Source organism: Mobula birostris, chromosome 1 (assembly GCF_030028105.1).
Source record: "Mobula birostris isolate sMobBir1 chromosome 1, sMobBir1.hap1, whole genome shotgun sequence".
NCBI classification, from domain to species: domain Eukaryota; kingdom Metazoa; phylum Chordata; class Chondrichthyes; order Myliobatiformes; family Myliobatidae; genus Mobula; species Mobula birostris.
In genome coordinates, this window is record NC_092370.1 from 37765259 (window position 1) to 37785541 (window position 20283).

The 20283-nt window shown below is 37.9% G+C and overlaps 1 protein-coding gene across 4 annotated transcripts in view; it reads right to left on the bottom strand.

The window, feature by feature from the left end:
* prex2 (phosphatidylinositol-3,4,5-trisphosphate-dependent Rac exchange factor 2) overlaps positions 1-20283 on the bottom strand; it is a 407250-nt gene that overhangs the window by 228332 nt on the left and 158635 nt on the right. For 3 of the 4 annotated variants that reach the window (XM_072254160.1, XM_072254142.1, XM_072254170.1), the window contains 7 exons: positions 16198-16247; positions 12693-12743; positions 12438-12513; positions 8082-8154; positions 7484-7626; positions 1752-1844; positions 903-1051 (listed from right to left, as the gene is read on the bottom strand). In XM_072254160.1, the coding sequence (XP_072110261.1) occupies positions 903-1051; positions 1752-1844; positions 7484-7626; positions 8082-8154; positions 12438-12513; positions 12693-12743; positions 16198-16247 (635 nt within the window). The remainder of the gene's footprint in view (positions 1-902; positions 1052-1751; positions 1845-7483; positions 7627-8081; positions 8155-12437; positions 12514-12692; positions 12744-16197; positions 16248-20283) is intronic. The other variant, XM_072254151.1, reaches the window with a different exon arrangement.

Below are 20283 nucleotides of genomic sequence, written 5' to 3' on the forward strand. Positions count from 1 at the left end.
GTCCGATGACTGAGCATGGTAACAGAATGGTCTTTTCTACTCTGAACCTAATGAAGTTTTGGCAACTTTCCAACAAGAATGTCATTTCAGAACTGGCAGCAAACTGTGTTGCTACAGGAGGTTTTACAGGGCTTTGGCAACAAACGCTTCAAGGAATTTGGCCAACTTACTTTTAAACATGTCATCAACTTGAAAAATTAAATCTGTTTTCCTCTTTCTAATGATGCTACTTGAGCATTTCCAGCATTATCTTCCAACACTCTGAAACCACTTGCTTATTGAACACGGAACTGATCTTCATCTCTGCCGCACCCATGAAGGAAAGACAGAAAATCCTAATATTCTGAACAATCACAGGAGGCTCCTCAAGTTGAGCAGGCAGCAAGCAACCTCTGTTACCTCTTTCCTGTGTGCAAACCTCTCTGCTAGAACCTTTAAGGGAAAATTCTTAAACCATTACTTTACATTTCAACATAAGTTTCTGAAGTGAATTTCCTCGAGGAAATGTCATGCATATAACAGACCAAGCTTTAGTTATTTACCAGCTAAGTTGTTTGCAGTTCTGTAGAGCTAGGAAGTGGTAAATCAATGCCAATGTCTCTTTACAGACCTCTGCAGTTTAATATCAGTAGCTGAGATGCAGAAGGTACTGGGTTCTGAAAACTAATCCAAAGAAAGAGAATAGGTGATCCTGCACTTCAGATAAGCCTAAGCAGTGTCAGCCTTCGAATTTTATTTTGTGACTTTGAATAACCTAGAGGATGTTTTTCTGCTGTATCTCTAAGGAGACTGTGCATCACAGGGTGATATCTAGAATTATTTAGTAGTGAATGAAAACAAGAAGTCATTTTTGAGGCATGTGCTCCATTATTAAAAGTGTAAGCTAAAATAAAAGCACTTACTCTCGTGGCTTTGTGCTCTGAAGCACCCTGAGAGGCCTCTTGCTATTGAAGCAGTGCTGCAGGAAGCATTCGACTTCCTGAAAGGGTCGAAGGAAAACCACATCTCCATTGATAGCAAAAATCTTTTTCCCGACCTCTAGGCCTGCCATCTGGGTTGAAATCACATAAAAATTGGAAGGCACATGATTGTTACATTCAGCTTAGCAACTGCTACATAAACAACAGAAAAGATGAGTCATATAAGATTATTGAGAATCATTTCAAGCTTGTGTTTACAGAAACTCCAAATGGATGTAGACATATACTTGGACATAAGCAATTAATAAACTCACAACATTATTGATGTTTTATACTTCAATCATGTTTTCGAAATAAAAAGGTTACTGTATTGAAGTAGACCTAATTTCTTGTAATTTGTATGTCCTTTGATTTTGATATTTTATAACAATTTCAACTGGACATTTATTATGTTCTTATCTTTGCTTCAAATGCCATGCCTTTTCGTGGCGTAATCTATTCACATCCTTTGTCTATGAAGGATTTGTTTCTTTTCCAAACATCCTAAACCCCTTATGACATTTCACAACCCCATAACTCAGCACCTGACAAGCATCAAGAAATGTAACTGGGACTGAAGAGAGTGCATGTAACAGTATAAAAGTCCAACTTGCAACAGCAGCTGAAAATTTCCAGATCAGGCATTATACTTCTGAGGGTATCAATACAATGCATCACAAATATCATGCTCAAGTATTAAAAAGGGTATGATTAATTTTACTAAACTATCATTATTCAAACTGCAATAGTATTCTACAAAAGAGTTTTACTTGTAATTGTGTAGAACTTCACCTCAGCATAAGATCCCTTCTCCACAGATTTCACAATGGGAACCTTGTTTCTCTCCTCCAGAGTAAAACCATAACTTCCATCTTGAGCTTTAATCTAGGACAGTCAGAGAATATACTTGAGAGTTGGACCATAGCTTGAGTAATTTATAACAGACATGTAAACATTTGCAGTATATGGCCTGATGTCAATTGGTCACATATGCTGTTTTCTTAAATGTGCTACATTGCACCAATTACTTTACTATTAATTGCACAAACTCCCACATGTGCACAGCATGTCCACGATATTCCCATTATTAAGATCTATTTTAAGATTTCTTAATAGTAAAAAAACTTTTTATTGAAACATGCCATGTGGTATTTAGATTTCTCTACCACATAAAAAGGTTTCAAAGCCTTTGACACAATAATCTAGACTTTAGATCAATGGAGGAGATACATTATAAATCTTGTCATTTACTGTGATAATCCTAGCTTTCTTCATCTGCCCATACTTCGCTATTTTTCAAATCCAAAGCACGCAAATCAGCAGTGATGGCACATTTGCCATTCGAGGTCATCTGATCATTTCAAAGTTCCAAGTACATTTATTATCAAAGTACATATATGCCACCACACTTAGCCCTGAGTTTCATTTTCTTGTGGGAAAGCTCAATAATACCATAACAGAATTAATGAAACACAGTACCAACTTTGGCATTCAACCAATGTGCAAAAGACTACAAACTGTGCAAATAAAGAAAGAAAGAAAGAATAGTAATAAATAAATAAGCAAGACACATCGAGAACATGAGATGAAGAGTCTTTGAAAGTGAATCCATTGGTTGTGGGAATATCTCAATGATGGGGCAAGCGAAGTTAAGTGAAGTCATTCCCTTTGGTTCAAGAGCCTGATGGTTGAGGGGTAATAACTGTTCCTGAACCTGGTGGTGTGAGTCCTGAGGCTCCTGTATCTTCTTCCTGATGGCAACAGTGAGAAGAGAGCATGTCCTGGGTGTGTGAATCCCAGATGATGGATACTTTGCTGCTACAGTGTTTCATGTAAATGTGCTCAATGGTGGGGAGGGCTTTACCCATGACGACTGGGCCGTATCCACTTAGCCAGTCAATATACTCCCCACTACACATCTATAGAAATGCGTTAAAGTTTTAGATGCTGAATGCCCGCAAACTCCAAATGAAGTAGAGCTGCTGCCGTGATTTCTTCATAATTACACGCCTGCTGGGCCCAGGACAGGTCCTCTGAAATTATAACACTGAGGAATTTAAAGTTGTTGACCCTTTCCACCTCTGATCCTCCAACGAGGACTGGCTCGTGGACCTCTGGTTTCCTTCTCCTGAAGTCATTAATCAGCTCTTTGATCTTGCTGACATTGAGTGAGAGGTTGTTGCTGTGGCACCACTCAGCCAAATCTTCAATCTCTCTCCTATATGCTGGTTCATCACCACCTTCGATTCAGCCAATAACAACGGTGTCGTCAGCAAACTTGAGTATGGCATTGGAACTGTGCTTAGCCACACAGTCATAAATGTAAAGGGAGTAGAGCAGGGGCTGAGCACACAGCCTTGTGGTGCACCTGTGCTGATGGAGATTGTGGAGGAGATGTTTTTGCCAATCCAAACTAACTGGGGTCTGCACGTGAGGAAATCGAGAACCCAATTGCACAAGGAGGTATTAGGGTCAAGATCTAGGAGCTTATTGATTATCTGTGAGGATATGATGGCACTGAATGCTGAGCTGTGGTCGATAAAGAGCATCCAGATGTATACACTTCTGCTGTCCAGTTGTTCCAGGAAAATGAACGGAAATACAGTTTCCAAAATAAACCGCAACCTGCAATTGGCATTAAACAGCCAAGTCCTGCTAAAATATACTTGTGTCCATGATTAAATACATAAATTAAGTAAATGAACAAAAGGATGAATGAAAAACTGCTTGATTGCATTTTGATTATCTCTTTTGTATGTTACAACGTTTAATCTTCACTTTGTTTTTTATGCATAATTCATCTGTAGATTTTATCTTTACTCTTCGAAGTTATTGTGTGTTATATGTACTAGGGTACTTTCCACCCTGGTTCAGAGACACATGGTCTCATTTGATGGTATTCATGTATATAGTTAGATAACAATAAACTTGACATGAAATAAAACATTGGCAGGAATAGTAATAACAGAAAATGAAATTTTTCGGCAAGTCAGACAGCTGCTACAAGAGGAGAAACTATGCATATTCAGGCTGAAGATCTTTAATAAAATGGAGATGGTATGAAGCTAGTTATTTCTTTGTTGCAGTGAGGGTGAGGCAGAATATACTGTATAGGACAAATGGAAGATCTCTGATAGAAGGAGGCCACAATTGTAAAGGCGATGAGCTGTTGAAGAGATCAAGAGTTGAGGAAGCTAACAGAAGTAGTTAGAGAGAAGGCATAACAAAAATCAAAGATATAGTCACAGGAACTCATATATGCTCATACTATGCCTGTCCTTTGGTTGTTTATATGGGACATATTTTAGTTGGGCTCCCTCACTCAACTCTTTTTTAAGTACAACATCACAAAGAACCCAGTCCTCCTTCTTCATTAACCTATCAACCAGATTACTTCATCAATAGTTTATCCCAACAGCAACCCTTCCCTTTGTCCTACCTATCCCGAAACAGCTGAGAAGTGTTTGACCTAAAATAAAACTCCATTTCTCTTTCGACAATTGCTCCTTTTCTGATGAATGTTGCCAGCAATTCATCTTTAATTCAGATTTCTAGCATTTGCAGTTGTAACTTTTCCCCTCAATTTTCAATCTAATCTCCCTGCAATAAAACACACCATTGCCAAGCCATGATTATGAAGAGGAATAATTATGTCCAACTACTAGGAACATAATCATTAGTTTAAATGTAGGAAAATATAGTTATTTAATTTGATTGGAGGGTATTAATAATAACATTTTAACAGTGAGGCTAGCGAGAGAGCTGCATGAAAATACCCAGGAAAAGGATGAGAAGGAGCAATTCATAACATAAATAACTTGTTCCACACTATTCTCTTTTGCACAGTTCAGAAAACTAGATCAATATGTTTGTTAGCAGAGTGGTCAATGTGGAAATGAGATGCAGAGTTGAATTAAGAAAAGAACTCAAAGTTCACTGTACCCTGTGGTCTGAACAGAAGTGTGTTTGACCTCAGCCTGACCAATTGAATATTTACAGTATTTTTATTTCTTTTTGTTTCAGATTTCCAGTATCTGTATTTTGTTTTCCAACGTTCAATGAAGAATGATGCTTCCATTTCATTCTTTGGAGAAGCTGATTCCCATTCCCAAAATTTAGCCTACGCCTCTCTGGAATTTCTCAGTAAACACACACAGTTACAGCTTTCTGCACATTTCATATTTAAGTGCAAAATGTTTTGAAACTGGTCACACTTAATGTCTGGTTGAAGAGATGGTTTTACCCTACAATGTTACAAGAATGTCATCTATTACATCCTTTTGGGGAACACGGGAAAAACTAGCAACATAATGATGATTATCATGATTTGTGCCTTTTGTAGTTATGCAAGTTGTACAAATTTACCAACTGTTCTGACAATTGAGTGTCTCATCTGTTAGACACATGATTGGATGGACCTGCTGCTTGAAGCAAGCCAGAGAGTTAAAGCAGCCATCTTGTTGGTGTCCTATGAAAGCCACTGGAAAGGGCACAAAACCGGTTTTCATATATTATCTGGCAGAGTTTAACTATACTTTGTTTTGTAAACTTCAGTGTCATCAGTTAAAATTTATTGCTTAAATCTTGAGTGGGGTTAATGTCCAATGGGCTGCATCTGCCTCAGATGGTATCGCATCTGTTTTCCTTCCTGCTGTTTACCTTTTTCTCTGCTGATCTTGGCAAAAGAGAATCCCCATAGAGTAATTCATACTCATATTTAACATATTAAAGTCCAATGAGACGTTCAGATTAACAGCTGCAAATTCACCTCTGCATATCAGCAAACATGGGTATTAGAACATTTTCCTTCAGTATATATGTTACTCTAATTTGAGTTTCTAGGCAGTAGATTGCACAATTTGAGACATCCACCAGTGATAAACAATGTCTCACCAAAGCTAACTGTAGAGATTGAGCAATCTCTAACTTGTAACAAAAATAGAAAACAAGGGATCATTCAGCAAATCAGGGAGCATCTGTGGAAAAAGAAACAGAATCTACATTTCAGGTCAAAGACCCTTCACTTCATCTGAGAAAAAGAGAAAATAAGTTAGTTCTATTTCAAATGTAGAACTAAGCTGTGTTTTTTTTTTCTTTCATAGCTCTAACACAGGGACTTTACCGAAAAGTTAACAGTACCTCTCCTTTTGCAGATGCACCCTAACTTTGAGTGCTTCAACAATTTCTGTCTTTATTTCAGATTTCCAACATCTGCAGTTTTCTGATCTTTATTGAGCAATAATTAGTTTCAGTTTAAAAGAAAGTTTTAAATTTGTTAACGCCTTACTACATGAGTAACGAGCTCCCAACACAATTAGTTTACAAATTCAGCAACTGCACTTTGCATATTTTAATCATTCAACTTTGTAACTGGATCTTAAGAATATCCTAATTAATAAAGTAAGAAATAAATTTCTTTAAATTCCAATTATTGTCAGTTTTATATATAAATATATGCTTGTTTGTTTGTTTGGAGAACGGCATGGCCTAATGACTGGACAATTTTCAATGACCAGTTAATTTACTGATCGGTTGGACTGTGGGAGCAAATCAGAGCACCTGGAGGAAATCCACATGGTCATAGGGAGGGCATACAAACTCCTTACAAACAGTGCTGGAATTGAACTCTGAACTTTGACACTGGAACTGTAATAGTATCGTGTGAATTGCTACGCTACTGTAATGTCCCCAAAGTCTTACTAAATTAAAACTTCTTTGGCAGATCAGAAAGTAATGACAATAAAACACTATATGACCTGCCTTTCAATGCTTTCTGAAGACAACCAATGTTAACTGAAATTAGGTTACAGATGAGGAATGGAGGAGCTCACTTACCATATTCAGCAGAGAAAAAGAACTAATGGATTTGAAAGCATAATCATTATACCACTGGAGCTCAGGTGAAACTTTGGCAAAGCATCAAAACACTGTTGCTCCTTGTGAGGGCAGATTGAAACAGTTCACACTTGAGCAGGTGAAACTCAATGTGATCCTTAAGCCTGAAGTCTGGCAATTGAGGTTTTTGCAGAAAAGATTCAGCTATGGATTTGTCCACAATTTTCTGATAACTTACATAAAATCTGCATGAGGTGTTTTAACTTTTTATTCAAAATAAGAATAGTTTGCCAGTTGAGACCACACTTAAAATTTATAGAGCAACATTTGAACCTACAACATATTGAATGAGAGGTGATCAGTGGGCGATACACCCTGAAACAAGGCAGCACGGAGTAAAATACAACATTCTACACTTTTATTAGATTGCATTTATAGTAGACTTACTGCATATAAAAATATATGTGTAGAATTTCACTCACAACTAATTTACAAACATTTTGACTTTGGTACCAAGTATTTTAATCTTGGTATCAAGTATTTTACATATCATTGTAAAGTACTCTCAAAGGAAGAAACTAATTCCTGTTACTAACAAATCAAAATAATAATTGATTTTGCTTTGAATGCTTACGTTTGTGATGCAAGCAGTCCCATCTCACACATTTATAGTAGTCAGAGATACCTACCAACAATGACTTGGCTATAACATTTTCAACTATTTTCAAGTCATGTCGCATGTGCTTCTGCCTTAAATTTGAGCCTTCTATTTCCTCATCAGCAAAAAATCGGAATAAAAGGGTTTCATCTTTAAATTCACTCTTTTCAAGTACTGCAAAGAAAAACGATGTGAAAAATAACAATTTCAGCTCAAGCTTTATCGGCAAAGTTATGTGAAGTCAAAAATTGAGACTAACTAAACAGTTCTTCGAGGGAATCAAGAGACCTCTGATTTTCCACTGTTTTATTATTATTTGCAATAAAGAAATATATTTTCATACTCAGTTATACTCCGAAATCACATAAAACTTGTTATAATTTACCATAATGCCTTTAATTCTATAGAAATATATTTTTCAGAAAAATACATTTAATTAATGAAATCAAAATGAAGACCAATACTTTAATATGGGCATGGGAAAGGTATTCTTGTAAAATTGCAGCTAACAACAGAAAACTTGAGAAGTTTATTTTTCATGTGATGGTCTGAAATTCAGCATAAACATTCTGCCAACTTACTGCTCTAAGAGATCTGATACCAGAAGAATGCACTGAATTTAGCCTTACCGTGGTGCATAAAACCATTGTCACACAGTTCCACACCCAGGATTATTGCTTCCTCTCTGGTCTTACAGTCTCCCTGGTGATAAGGTAATAGACATTCGACATTGCACGTTCTAACAATATAATAGCCAAAACATCCTGATTAAATTTTTTAAGTATTTATTTCACAAAAAAAATTAAAACACCTTTAGCATAATATAAGAAATATTTTCATAATCCTGAATGCTTATGGATAAACCAGTTTTCAAAAGTATGATTCAACAACAATTTGCATTTATATAGTGTCTTGAACATAGTAAAACACTCTAAAAACTTCTTAGGAGAGTAATGAAACAAAATGTGAAGCTAAGACTTTGAAGATTAAGGCCAGGCTTCGTAAAAGAGGTATGTTTTAAGCAGTATCTTATGAGCCCGATTAGATCACAGAGCCATTTAAAATAGATGAAGAATTTTTAAATTGATGCATTGCTTAACTACAATGATGGTGAATAGGCCTCAGGTTAAAAAGCAGGAGTTTTCAATTATCACAAGTTACTGTTGGGGTGCAATTCTGGTCAGTACTCTGTTCAGACAAAGGCCACCCCTGGGTAATAAACAGGATCTATTTTTATAGTACTTTGTCCCCAAGTCAGAATATATTTTAGAAAGACACTCGGTGTGGTTACTAAGCCTCCACTGCATTATATTGACTAGAACCAAAAACACACAAGACTAATAAGAAAGGCAGACGGTTCGGCACAGCCAAGAAGGGCCAAAAGGCCTGTTTCTGTGCTGTAGTTTCTATGGTTTCTATGGTTTCAGACAAGACTTCAGCGGTTTGTTGAAATGAGCATGTGCACATACATTGGATTTTTGAATTTGATAACATTATGTGAGCTTGCTTATATGTACAAGTACCTGTGTCAGGACTTTCTAATCCTGGGATGGTCTACGATTATGTCATGTGGAAGTGAAGGAAAAGAAAAGAATCCCAACGATGGATGGCTTGAACAAGCGAAAAAGGCAGGCAATTTTATTCATGTGAAAGTGAACTATTTAAATCCCAATGTAGTTACATGGTCTGAAACATTTTGCAGGTCATAAATGACAAGGTTAGTTTGTTTCAGTCTCAGTTGCCAAACAGAGAGATAGAGCTTGCAGCCAGCAAATAAAGTGTGTAGTAATGAACACAAGTGTTCTGTTTTCTTAATATTTTTTATAAGAAATTCTAACTGATCAGAGAGCCGTGTAACCTGCTAGAGGCTGAAGAAGTTAAAGCTGGTGTCAACAATGTAGATTCAGGACCTGATGTAATATTGAACAACTTTGCTAAAGGCCAGCATGTAGATGAATTGGAAGAGACAAATGATGGATTGTGGTAATGACTTATTTAGTGCCTGTGATTTGATAGACAGGGAGGGGCAACAGTAGATGCGACTGTAGCCAGTTAGGTGACAGAAGCAAGTCACTGATGGTCTGGTTAACCGTTCAGATTTCACGGTCAAGTCAAGATGGGTAAGAAAGGGAAGTTTACCAACAGTCATTCCTGGAAGTAAAGCTCACTACTGCATGTGTAAGACCAAGAAATTACCATTCTAAGCAGCAAAATATTAATTTTTCCATCCATTAAACATAAATACTTTGGCATAAAGTGGAAAGCCTTTTGTCAGCAACAAAATAAAGCATCTTAAGTTGAAGAGTTGGCTGGAAATGATTAGTACAAGCTTGACAGTGCTTTCATAAAATCACAGAGACAGACAGACCCGTCACCACTCCAGATCGATGCCAACCATAAACCACCCATTTACCATAATCCTAAATGCACCCCATTTAATTTTTCTCACATTCTCATTAATTCCAGATTGCATTTACACTTACACACCAGGGGTAATTTACAGTAACCAATTCACTTACCAAGCTGCTCACCTCTGGGCTGAGGGAAAAAACTGGAGGACCCAGGGGAATCTCACGCAGTCACAGGCAAACTTGCAAGTTCAACTTGGACAGCGCTGGAGATCAGGACCAAACCTGGATCACTGGGGCTGTGAGACAAGAACTCCATTGGCTGCGCCACTGTGCCACACGTTCCACAGTGACTGGTTAGTGGGAAGATTCCGCTTAATTTATCCTTTCCCTTGGTAGTCTGAACTGAACTCATACTGAAGAAATTACAATCTCTCACCGTCAGTTCTGACGTCCTAGTGAATTTGGTAATCTTTTCATTCGTCTCTTGGTGGATGCCATCTCCGTAGCACAAGATAGCTCAGAATTTAGCATGCAGCTTCAATGTTACCTATTTCATTATTCGTGTGGTGCTTCAAGCATACGTGTCACACTTGATGCAGTATTCAGCCAACAGATCGTGAGGACCCCTGGGATGTTTGGAATTAATAAATGACAGGTGGGGAGGGGCAGCAAAAAAGGAGCAAGATGATTTGATTCAGCCTCTCCAGAATAATAGTGGGTACATCCAACTACCTGTTCTATCCCAACCTATGGCTGCATGACTGCTCTGTGAACTCCTTCCATGTGATTTACTGGTAAGTTGTAAATCAAACAGTGGTGTTGAACTTGTCTGATCAAGAAGCCCACAGACTCTGAGTTTCTAAGCAAAAAAAACGGCATTAGGATCTTAGTCTGGGGCCAAAAATCACAGCTGCAGCTACTATAAAATAATATTCACAATTAACATAATTGTCATAATTTCAGTCTGCACTAGGTAATGCTATAATCAAGAATATATTGCCTAGAACTGACAGAAGGTGCTTCATGCCCAATTTTGAACTTCAATGATTGTAAAACTTTTTTAAAAAGAAACAAAAGTGAAAAAGCACATTCTTTAGAAACTTCTTCACTTTGATTTGAGATGAATTTCTATAGACTTAAATATTGTTATTGAGCACTGAATACTCAAAAATCAAATACTTGTAAATTAAAATGAAATCAAGTCAGAAGTAATTACAGGACGGAGAATGAAGGGGAAACATGATCTTTAAACAATCTTACAAATTAATTATTAACATTCACCAAATACACGATTTCCTTTCCCTACTTGCAAAATCAGCTTCTGAGATGCCATTAATTCCTAAGGAGCCTACAATAAGCCCACAACTTTAAAATATTTACACAGATACAACAGCTTCAGTTGTATGCTGAGATTGTATAAAACAGTCTGTATACTTGATCTGTATACTTATACTTAAGTATACAGATTGTATACTTAATCCAAAGGTCTGTGAAAAAAAATACATTTAACATCTTAAATTTACATTTTTATGTTTGAAAATAGCTGAGCTAGAACTTTCTGGACCCAAAATGTGGTGGAACGCTTGATGTTCTCCTAGTGTCATTATCACTATACCTTCACAAAACAGACCAATCCACAGGCTGTAGATTGCCTGTAGGCAGCAGATAAACAGGTTTACTGATGGGCCATCCTGTTGGATTTCTAACAGCTCACACTAGCATAGTTCTTTACTACTTTACCCATAATGAGACACTTAGAAACTGTATAATATCAAAATATTTCTTAAAATAAAAAATATAAATAAAAGTAAAATCTAAGCTCACATAAAACCTAATGATAATGAGAAATAACCATAATTAACAATGTTATTTTAAAAGCATATACAAACAAACACTCCCATTGCCACCCAATGTCATGGGCTCAATAGTGGGTTGAAAGGCAGGGGGAAAGTTAGACATATTCCAGAATTCTGATTTACAGAGTGCATTCATGGATATCCAATCCTGTCTAACACATGTATTGCAATTAACCAGTGGTGTCTATCAGCTCAATCATCCCAATATATTAACAATGGTATAACAACATTGAAAGCACAGTTACCTGTTGCTAAAAGTGGCTCTGACTAAGATATATTTCACTTCCCAAACATGCTTATGCTTTCTTCTAAATTCATTGATATCTTGCACCCCAAATTCTGTTGGTTCTCTGCAACATTATCGAATTCCAGCCAATCCATTTGACTGAGTTTCATTCTCCTTTCCTTCCTCACTCACTCATATCCCTGGGCTATGAATATTCTTCATTTCATCTGTGTGCTACTGCTAATCCTTATCCTCCGGATTCCAAACCCTTTTGTCTTGACTTTAATTTTCTGTTCACCTCCTTACTAAACTGGAATCTATAAGTAAAATCACTAAATCAGGAATAAGCTATACCAATGAGGCATGCGACTCCAGCTTTGAAGGAAACCACACCATTTCAATTTATGTCATAAAGCATCATTTGGCTGATTCTTCAGGGCCATCTGAGTGTCCCATCCCATACACCCAATATATTTCTAATCAGTGAAACAAATGCTTGAGGAACTGACTTCTTTATTTTAGATTCTACAATAAATATCTGATTTTCTTTACCTGTGCAATTAGCCAGTCTGTCAGCTTGTTTGCCATGACCACTGACTTGTAAGTTCTTAGATGGTAGTCTTTATCCCTAAATAAAAAACACGTCAGTTAACAGTGTACACTGTGCATAATTCAACAGTCATTGCCATAAGCATTATGCTTAAACCTGATAAACATCTGTTTGCACAGCAAATACTTCCCCTACATGCGTGGAATCTGCCCAGGTTGCCTTGGAATAATTTCAGCTGAGAGCACAGGTGAGCATACCTTCCCATCCAGCGAACTAATTCAGGGTTTGACCCTGACTCCTCAGTAGATCTTTTTTAAATAGATGATAAAAAAAGTTATGAACATTGTTTCCCAGCTTAAGCAAATATTTTAATGTGACTACTATCCTTTATTTATCTGTTTGCATTGCAACTATTATTAGGAAATGAACAATTACAAAACATTTCAGAATTTCAGTGAGGACTGGGTTTTTTTATTTAAATACAAGAATTTGGGCTTTTGGATACTTCAGAGAGCATTGCATTGATTTAACTGCAGTTTCACATGGGGATCATCTTGGAGGGAGCAGCTTGTTGTTGACCCCACTAGGGGAAAGGTCATTCTGGATTGAGTGACCCAGACTTGATTAGGGAACTTAAGGAAAATGAACTGTTAAGAGGCAGAGATCATAATAAGATAGAATTCACCCTGCAGTTTGAGAAGAAGTTAAAAGTGTATCAGTGAATCAGTAGATGTATCAGACTGAAGTTTCTGGGGATAATTCGGAAGGCGCAGTATAGGTACATCCCAAAGATGAAAAGGTATTCTAAAGGGAGGATGAGGTAACCTTGGCTGACAAAGGACGTCAAGCACAGCATAAAAACATAAGAGAGGACATATCATGTAGCAAAATTAGGAGGAGGTTAAAGGATCAGGAAACTTTTAAAAACCAACAGATGGCAACTAAAACAGCCATAAGGAGAGAAAAGATGAAATGTGAAGGTAGGCTAGCCAATAATATAAAAGAGGATAGCAACAGTTTTTTTTAGATACATAAATAGTAAAAGAGAGGCAAGAGTGGGTATTGAAAAGCTGGAAAACGACACTGCAGGGTTAGAAATGGGGGACACAAACATGGCAGACAAACTTAATAAATATTTTGTGTCCATTTTCACTGTGGAAGACACTTGCAGTATGCCAGAAATTCGAGAGTGTTGGGTGGGAGACGTGCTTGTAGTTGCAATTACAAGGGAGAAGGTGCTTGGGAAACTGAACGGTTTGAAAGTAGATAAGTCACCTGGACCAAATTGACTACACACCAGGGTTCGGAAAGGGGTAGCTGAAGAGATTGTGAAGGCACTTGTAATAATCTTTCAAGAATCACGAGAATCTGAAATGGTTCCAGAGGACTGGAATCTTTAAGAAGGAAGGGTGGCAGAAAAAAGGAAATTATGGGCCATTTAGTCTGACTTCAGTGGTTGGGAGGATGTTGGAGTCAATTATTTAGAATGAGCTTTCGGTGTTCTTGGAGGCACTTTATAAAGTAAACCAAAGTTAGCACGGTTTCCTTAAGAGGAACTCTTGTCTGACAAATCTGTTGGAATTCTTTGAGGAAATAACAGACAGGATGGACAAAGGAGAGTTAGTGGATTTTGTTTACTTGGATTTTCAGAAGGCCTTTAACAAGGTGCCACACATGAGGGTGCTTAACAAGATAAGAACCCATGGTATTACAGGAAAGATATTAGATGGATAGAAGGTTGGATAAATGCAGGGTGCAAAGAGTGGGATTAAAGGGGGCCTATTCTGGTCAGCAGAGACCTGAATAGTGGTGTTCCACAGGGGTCAGTATTGGGACCACTTCTTTTCTTCTCATATTTCAATTATTTGGATGACAGAATTGACGGCTTTGTGGCCAGGTTTGCAAACAATATGAACATAGTTGGAGGGCAGGTAGTTTTGAGGAGGCAGGGAGTCTACAAAAGGCCTTGGACAGGTTGGGAGAATGGGCAAAGAAGTGGCAGATGGAATATAGTGTAGGGAAGTATATGGCCATGCACTTTGGTAGTAGGAATAAGAACTCTTTCTAAGTGGGAAGAAAATTCAAAAATCAGAAATGCAAAGGGACCTTGGAGCCTTTGTTCAGCATCCCTTACAAATTAACATTCCATAAGGAAGGCAGATGCAATGTTAGCATTCATTTCTAGAGGACTAGAATATAAGAGCATAGATGTAATTAATGCTGAGGCTTTATAAGCCATTGGTCAAAATGCACTTGGAGTATTGTACGCAGTTTTGGGCCCTTTATCTAAGAAAAGATAAACTGCAATTGGAGAGGGTCCAGAGGATGTTCACAAGACTGATTCCAAGAATGAAAGGGTTAACATATGAGGAGCATTTGGTGGCTCTGGGCCTGTATTCGCCGGAGTTAGATGAATGATGGAGGATTTCATTGAAACCTATCGAATATTAAAAGGCCTATACAGAGTAGATGTGGAGAGGATGTTTCCAATAATGGTTGAGTCTAGGACCAGAGTGCATAGCCTCAGAATAGAGGGGTGTCCATTTAGAATGGAGATGAGGAGAAATCTCTTCAGCCAGAGGGTAGTGAATCTGTGGAATTCATTGCCACAGATAGCTGTGGAGACCAAGTCATTGAGTATACTTAAAGCAGAGGTTGATAGTTCTTGACTCGTCATGGTGTTAATGCTAATGGAGAGAGGGAGGAAAATGGGGTTGAGTGGGAAAATAAATCAGCCATGATGGAATGGTTTTACAGACCCAATTGGCCATATGGTCTAATTCTGCTCCTATATCTTATGGTCTTATCCTTAACACTCACTCTGAATTCATTAGCTCCATGCGCAGTATACAGTTTAAAGAGGAGTGAAGGGAATGTAACATTACACTTCCATTGATCTAATCTTTGTATTCTTCCTGGTTGCTTACCCAATAAGTCTGCTCTGACCTGCATCAAGTTTTACCTGATCATGAATCAAAACAGTGTGCGTCACCACAAGAGGTTCTCGATAACAAAATTTCCAGAGATCATTAGTGAAACTATTTAAAGTTAAACATGCTGTTAAAGTGTTTTAAAATTTACAACTGAAGCTTCTGCAAATACTTTAAGAAGAAAATCTAATGAAATTATCTCAATTAAATTCAAGCTACCTTACATCTACTCATCTATTTTCTAAGAATTAATCTCCCTTAAAATGTTATTCCCATGCTAATCAAACCAAATTCATGGATAGATACTCCAACATAGGCTGTGGAAAACAGATCATTCAATCAGCCAAAAACCACAAGCACCTTGAAGAGAATCTGAAGAAGCATGATTCCTTAGTTTTAGTTACATGAACCAGAACAAATACCCATACTGTGCAGAGTTTGGCTTAGAGGTGGGATCCACTAGTGATTAACTATTGGACCTAAGTGGCCTGAAACCAGGGTAAGCCAAATAACACTTTAGAAATGTTGGCAAAAGTAAGCCAAACTTTGCATCCATATTGTTCATTTGCAGAAATAACCCCTGAGGTTCAAAGGATTCTAGGACGGTAGTTATGTGTGTGTGCTAGAGTTTACTAAGTTTTGGATTAGATAGCTAACCTGCAATATCCTTTTCATGAAACTTATCACACAAAAAGATTTAAAAACTGAAAACATCCTAAAGTTAAGAGCAAACCAGTATATTTTCTATTATAGTTCTCTTCATACTGCAGGGATACTCAGAAATCTATTCAAACTGTCACTATATATTGAAACAATATTTCATTTTACTTACTTAATCACAGGAGTAAATAGACTATGAAGTCGGTAGTAAAGTCTCACACCCTGTCAACAAAAGATAATATGATTTTTCTGCCAGCAGTAAAATAACGCAATGTAGGAACATAGTAATAGAATAATATTTACTACTTTATTTCTGTTTATTCTTTTCTAATTTCACGGGCTACATTGTTGTGCCATTCTGAACTAATGCCTTGATTACTTTTCTATTCAATGATGTCTTGCTACTTTATTTCACACCAACATGCTTACATAATTTGTTGTAGCAATTACATCTCCCCCATCCTCCCTTTCCTTTATCTCCTTTCAAACCTGCTTTTCCAGAACTCTCAATAGGTTGCCTTGCTCCCTTCTATCTAGCTTTTCCTCAACAAGATTTCCCCCTCCCCTCATTCCATTCTCCCTCTTCTCCACCTCTTTACAAGTCCAACTCTATCATGCCAAATTCCCGCTTCCATACATCACCTCTACCATCAGTGTTTCATTTACTTGCAAGCTGTCAGCTAAAAAGTGCTTTCGATCTTGACTGTATACAATGCTATGGCAGTCAGGAAGTGTAGGATTGGCACATTCTACTAAAATAGAGGATCAAGACTGAGGATTGTGAAGGTTATCCCTACTCCTCTACCCTATATACTTATGCATCTCACACAGTTTATTAATTCTGCAATATCTTTATTCTTAAAGATAAAATTTAAGAAAGAAATTAGATCATATAACTGGGTTTCCCTGAATGTACTTTTTGTGAAAATGTCATTGCTGGAAAATAAGATACCATACAATGGACTCCCAGCTTTGGGACCACCTGGAAGTCAGAGTGAGAAGGGAACACTGAGTCCTTCCAATTTCTCTCAGATTTCATATTTGCATTTCTGCATCTCACAGCTATAGTAGGTTGGTTGTTTTTTCTTTCTAACTGTCCTCATCTATCCTTCTGGTTTATATTCCCTCAGAAAGATCAAGCAATAATTGACTAGAGGGTACTGAAAACATTGTGCCACTAGACCAACCTTGGTCTTCACCCTATCATAGATAGACTTCCCCCTTTCTTCTCTCTGCTGCCCCACTCCACTGACACATAAGGCACTTTCTCACTTTCCTAGTTCTGATGAAAGGACATTGACCTGAAACGTGATACACACACACACACACACACACACACGCACACACACATATAGATAGATAGATAGATAGATACACATATATCACTGCAATAGGGTTGCAGAATCAAAAAGGGTAGCAAATACAGTACTCGAAGTGTTATATCTCAATGCACTGAGTATAAGAAATAAGGCGGATGATCTTGTTGCACTTTTACAGATTGTCAGGTATGATGTTGTGGCCATCACTGAATCATGGCTGGATAGTTGTACTTGGGAGCTGAATGTTCAAGGTTATACATTGTATCGGACGGATAGGAAGGTGGTCAGAGGTTTGGTGGGGTGGGGGCGGTGTGGCTCTACTGGTAAAGAATAGCATCAAATTATTAGAAAGTTGTGACATAGGATCGGAAGATGTTGAATCCTTGTGGGTTGAAGGATCCACAGGACACTGCAAGGGTTAAAGGACCTGATGGCCATTATATACAGGCCTCCAAACAGCAGCTGAGATGTGGACTACAGAATACAATGGGAGATAGAAAAGGTGGGTCAAAAGAGCAACATTATGATAGTCAAGGGAGACTTTAACATGCAGGTAGATTGGGAAAATCAAATCAGGTTGGTAATGGACCTCAAGAGAGTGAATTTGTTGAATACCTACAAGACAGCATTGTCATTGAGCCTACTAGGGGATCAGCTATACTGGATTGGGTGTTATGTAATGAACCGGAGGCGATTAGGGAGTTTAAGGTAAAAGACCCCTTAGGAGACAGTGATCACAATATGATTAAGCTCATCTTAAAATTTGATGGGGAGAAAGAAAAGCCTGATGTGGCAGTATTTCAATGGAATAAAGAAAATTACAGTGGTATGAGAGAGTTGGCCAAAATAAATTGTATCCTATATGATTGGGAGTTTTATCATTTAAGTATTATTTGGCGTTATAATTTCTCATATTAATTATAATAATGTATTCCCAATAACTTTGTACTACTACCATGTTATGTTTATATCTTTATGAAACTAATAAAAAGATTGAAAAAGAAAGGAAGAGTAAATTGGAAGGAGATGGCGCCAGGGATGACAGTCGAACAACAATGGCTCAAGTTTCTGGGAAAAATGAGAAGGTGCAGAATAAATGTACTCCATAAACAAAGAAATTCTTAAATGGCAAAATAGTACAACCATGGCTCACAAGAGAAGTAAAAGCAAAGGATAGGACACACAACAAAGCAAAATTTAGTGGGAAGAAAGGGGATTGAGATGCTTTTAAAAAACTACAGAATGCAAATAAAAGAAACATTAGGAGGGAAAAATTGAAACATGAAAGCAAACTAGCAAACAATATCGAGTTGGATTGAAAAAGAATGCTAGAAAATGAGGCCAGGGAAATAATAACAGGGATCAAGGAGTTGGCAGATGAACTGAATAAGTATTTTGCATCAGTCGTCACTGTGGAATTCACTAGCAGTGTGCTCGGTGTTGAAGGGTGCAAGGGAAACGAAGTGAGTACAGTTACTAATACAAGGGAGAAGGTGCTCAAAAAGCTGAAAAACCTAAAAGTGCATAAGTCACCCAGACCAGTGAGCTGCACCCTGGGGTTCTGAAAGAGGTAGTGATAGACATTGTGGAGGCATTAGTAATGATCTTTCTAAAATCATTGGGCTCTGGCATGGTGCCAGAGGACTGGAAAATTGAAAATGTCTCTCTACTCTTTAAGAAAGGAGGAAGACAGCAGAAACTAAATTATAGACCAGTTAGCCTAACCTCAGTGGTTGGGAAGATGTTGGAGTCAATTGTTAAGGATAAGGTTATGGAGTACTTAGTGACACAAGACAGGATAGTACAAAGTCAGCATGGCTTCCTCAAACGAAGATCCTGCCTGATGAACCTGTTGGAATTCTTTGAGGAGATAGATAAAGGGGATAAAGGGGATGAGGTGGATGTTGCATATTTGGATTTTCAGAAGGCCTTTGATAAGGTGCCACACACGAGGCCGCTTACCAAGTTAAGGGCCCATGGTATTACAGGAAAGTTACTAACATGGTTAGAGCATTGGCTCATTGGTAGGAGGCAGTGAGTGGGAATAAAAGGATCCTTTTCTGATTGGCTGTCAGTGACTAGTGGTGTTCCACAGGAGTCGGTGTTGAGACCACTTCTTTTTATGCTGTATATAAATGATTTAGATGATGAAATAGATGGCCTTGTTGCCAAGTTTGAAGATTGGTAGAGGAGCAGGCAGTGTTGAGGAAGCAGGAAGGCTGCAGAAGTAATTAGACTGATTAGGAGGATGGGCAAGAAAGTGGCAAATGAAATACAATGTTGGAAAATGCATGGTCATGCACTTTGGTAGTAGAAATAAATGTGCAGACTATTTTCTAAACAGGGAGAAAATCCAAAAATCTGAGATGCAAAGGGACTTGGGAGTCCCATTGCAGAACACCGTTAATGTTAATTTGCACGATGAGTTGGTGGTGAGGAAGGTAAATGCCATGTTAGCATTCATTTCAAGAGGTCTAGAATATAACAGCAGGTATGTGATGCTGAGGCTTTATAAGGCATTGATGAGGCCTCACCTTGAGTATTGTGAACAATTTTGGGCTTCTCATCTAAGAAAAGATGTGCTGACATTGGAGAGGGTCCAGAGGAGGTTCACAAGGATGATTCCGGGAATGAAAAGGTTATCTTATGAGGAACGTTTGATGGCTCTGGGCCTGCAATCAGTGGAATATAGAAGGATGAGGAGGGAATCTAACTGAAACCTTTCACATGTCAAAAAGCCTAGACAGAGTAGATGTGGGAAGGATATTTCACATGGTGGGAGAGTCTAAGACAAGAGGACACAGCCTCAAGACAGACAGGTGTCCATTTAAAACAGAGCTGCAGAGAAATTTCTTTAGCCAGAGTGTGGTGAATTTGTGGAATTTGTTACTACAGACAGCTGTGGAGGCCAGGTCATTGGGTGTATTTAAAGCAGAGAT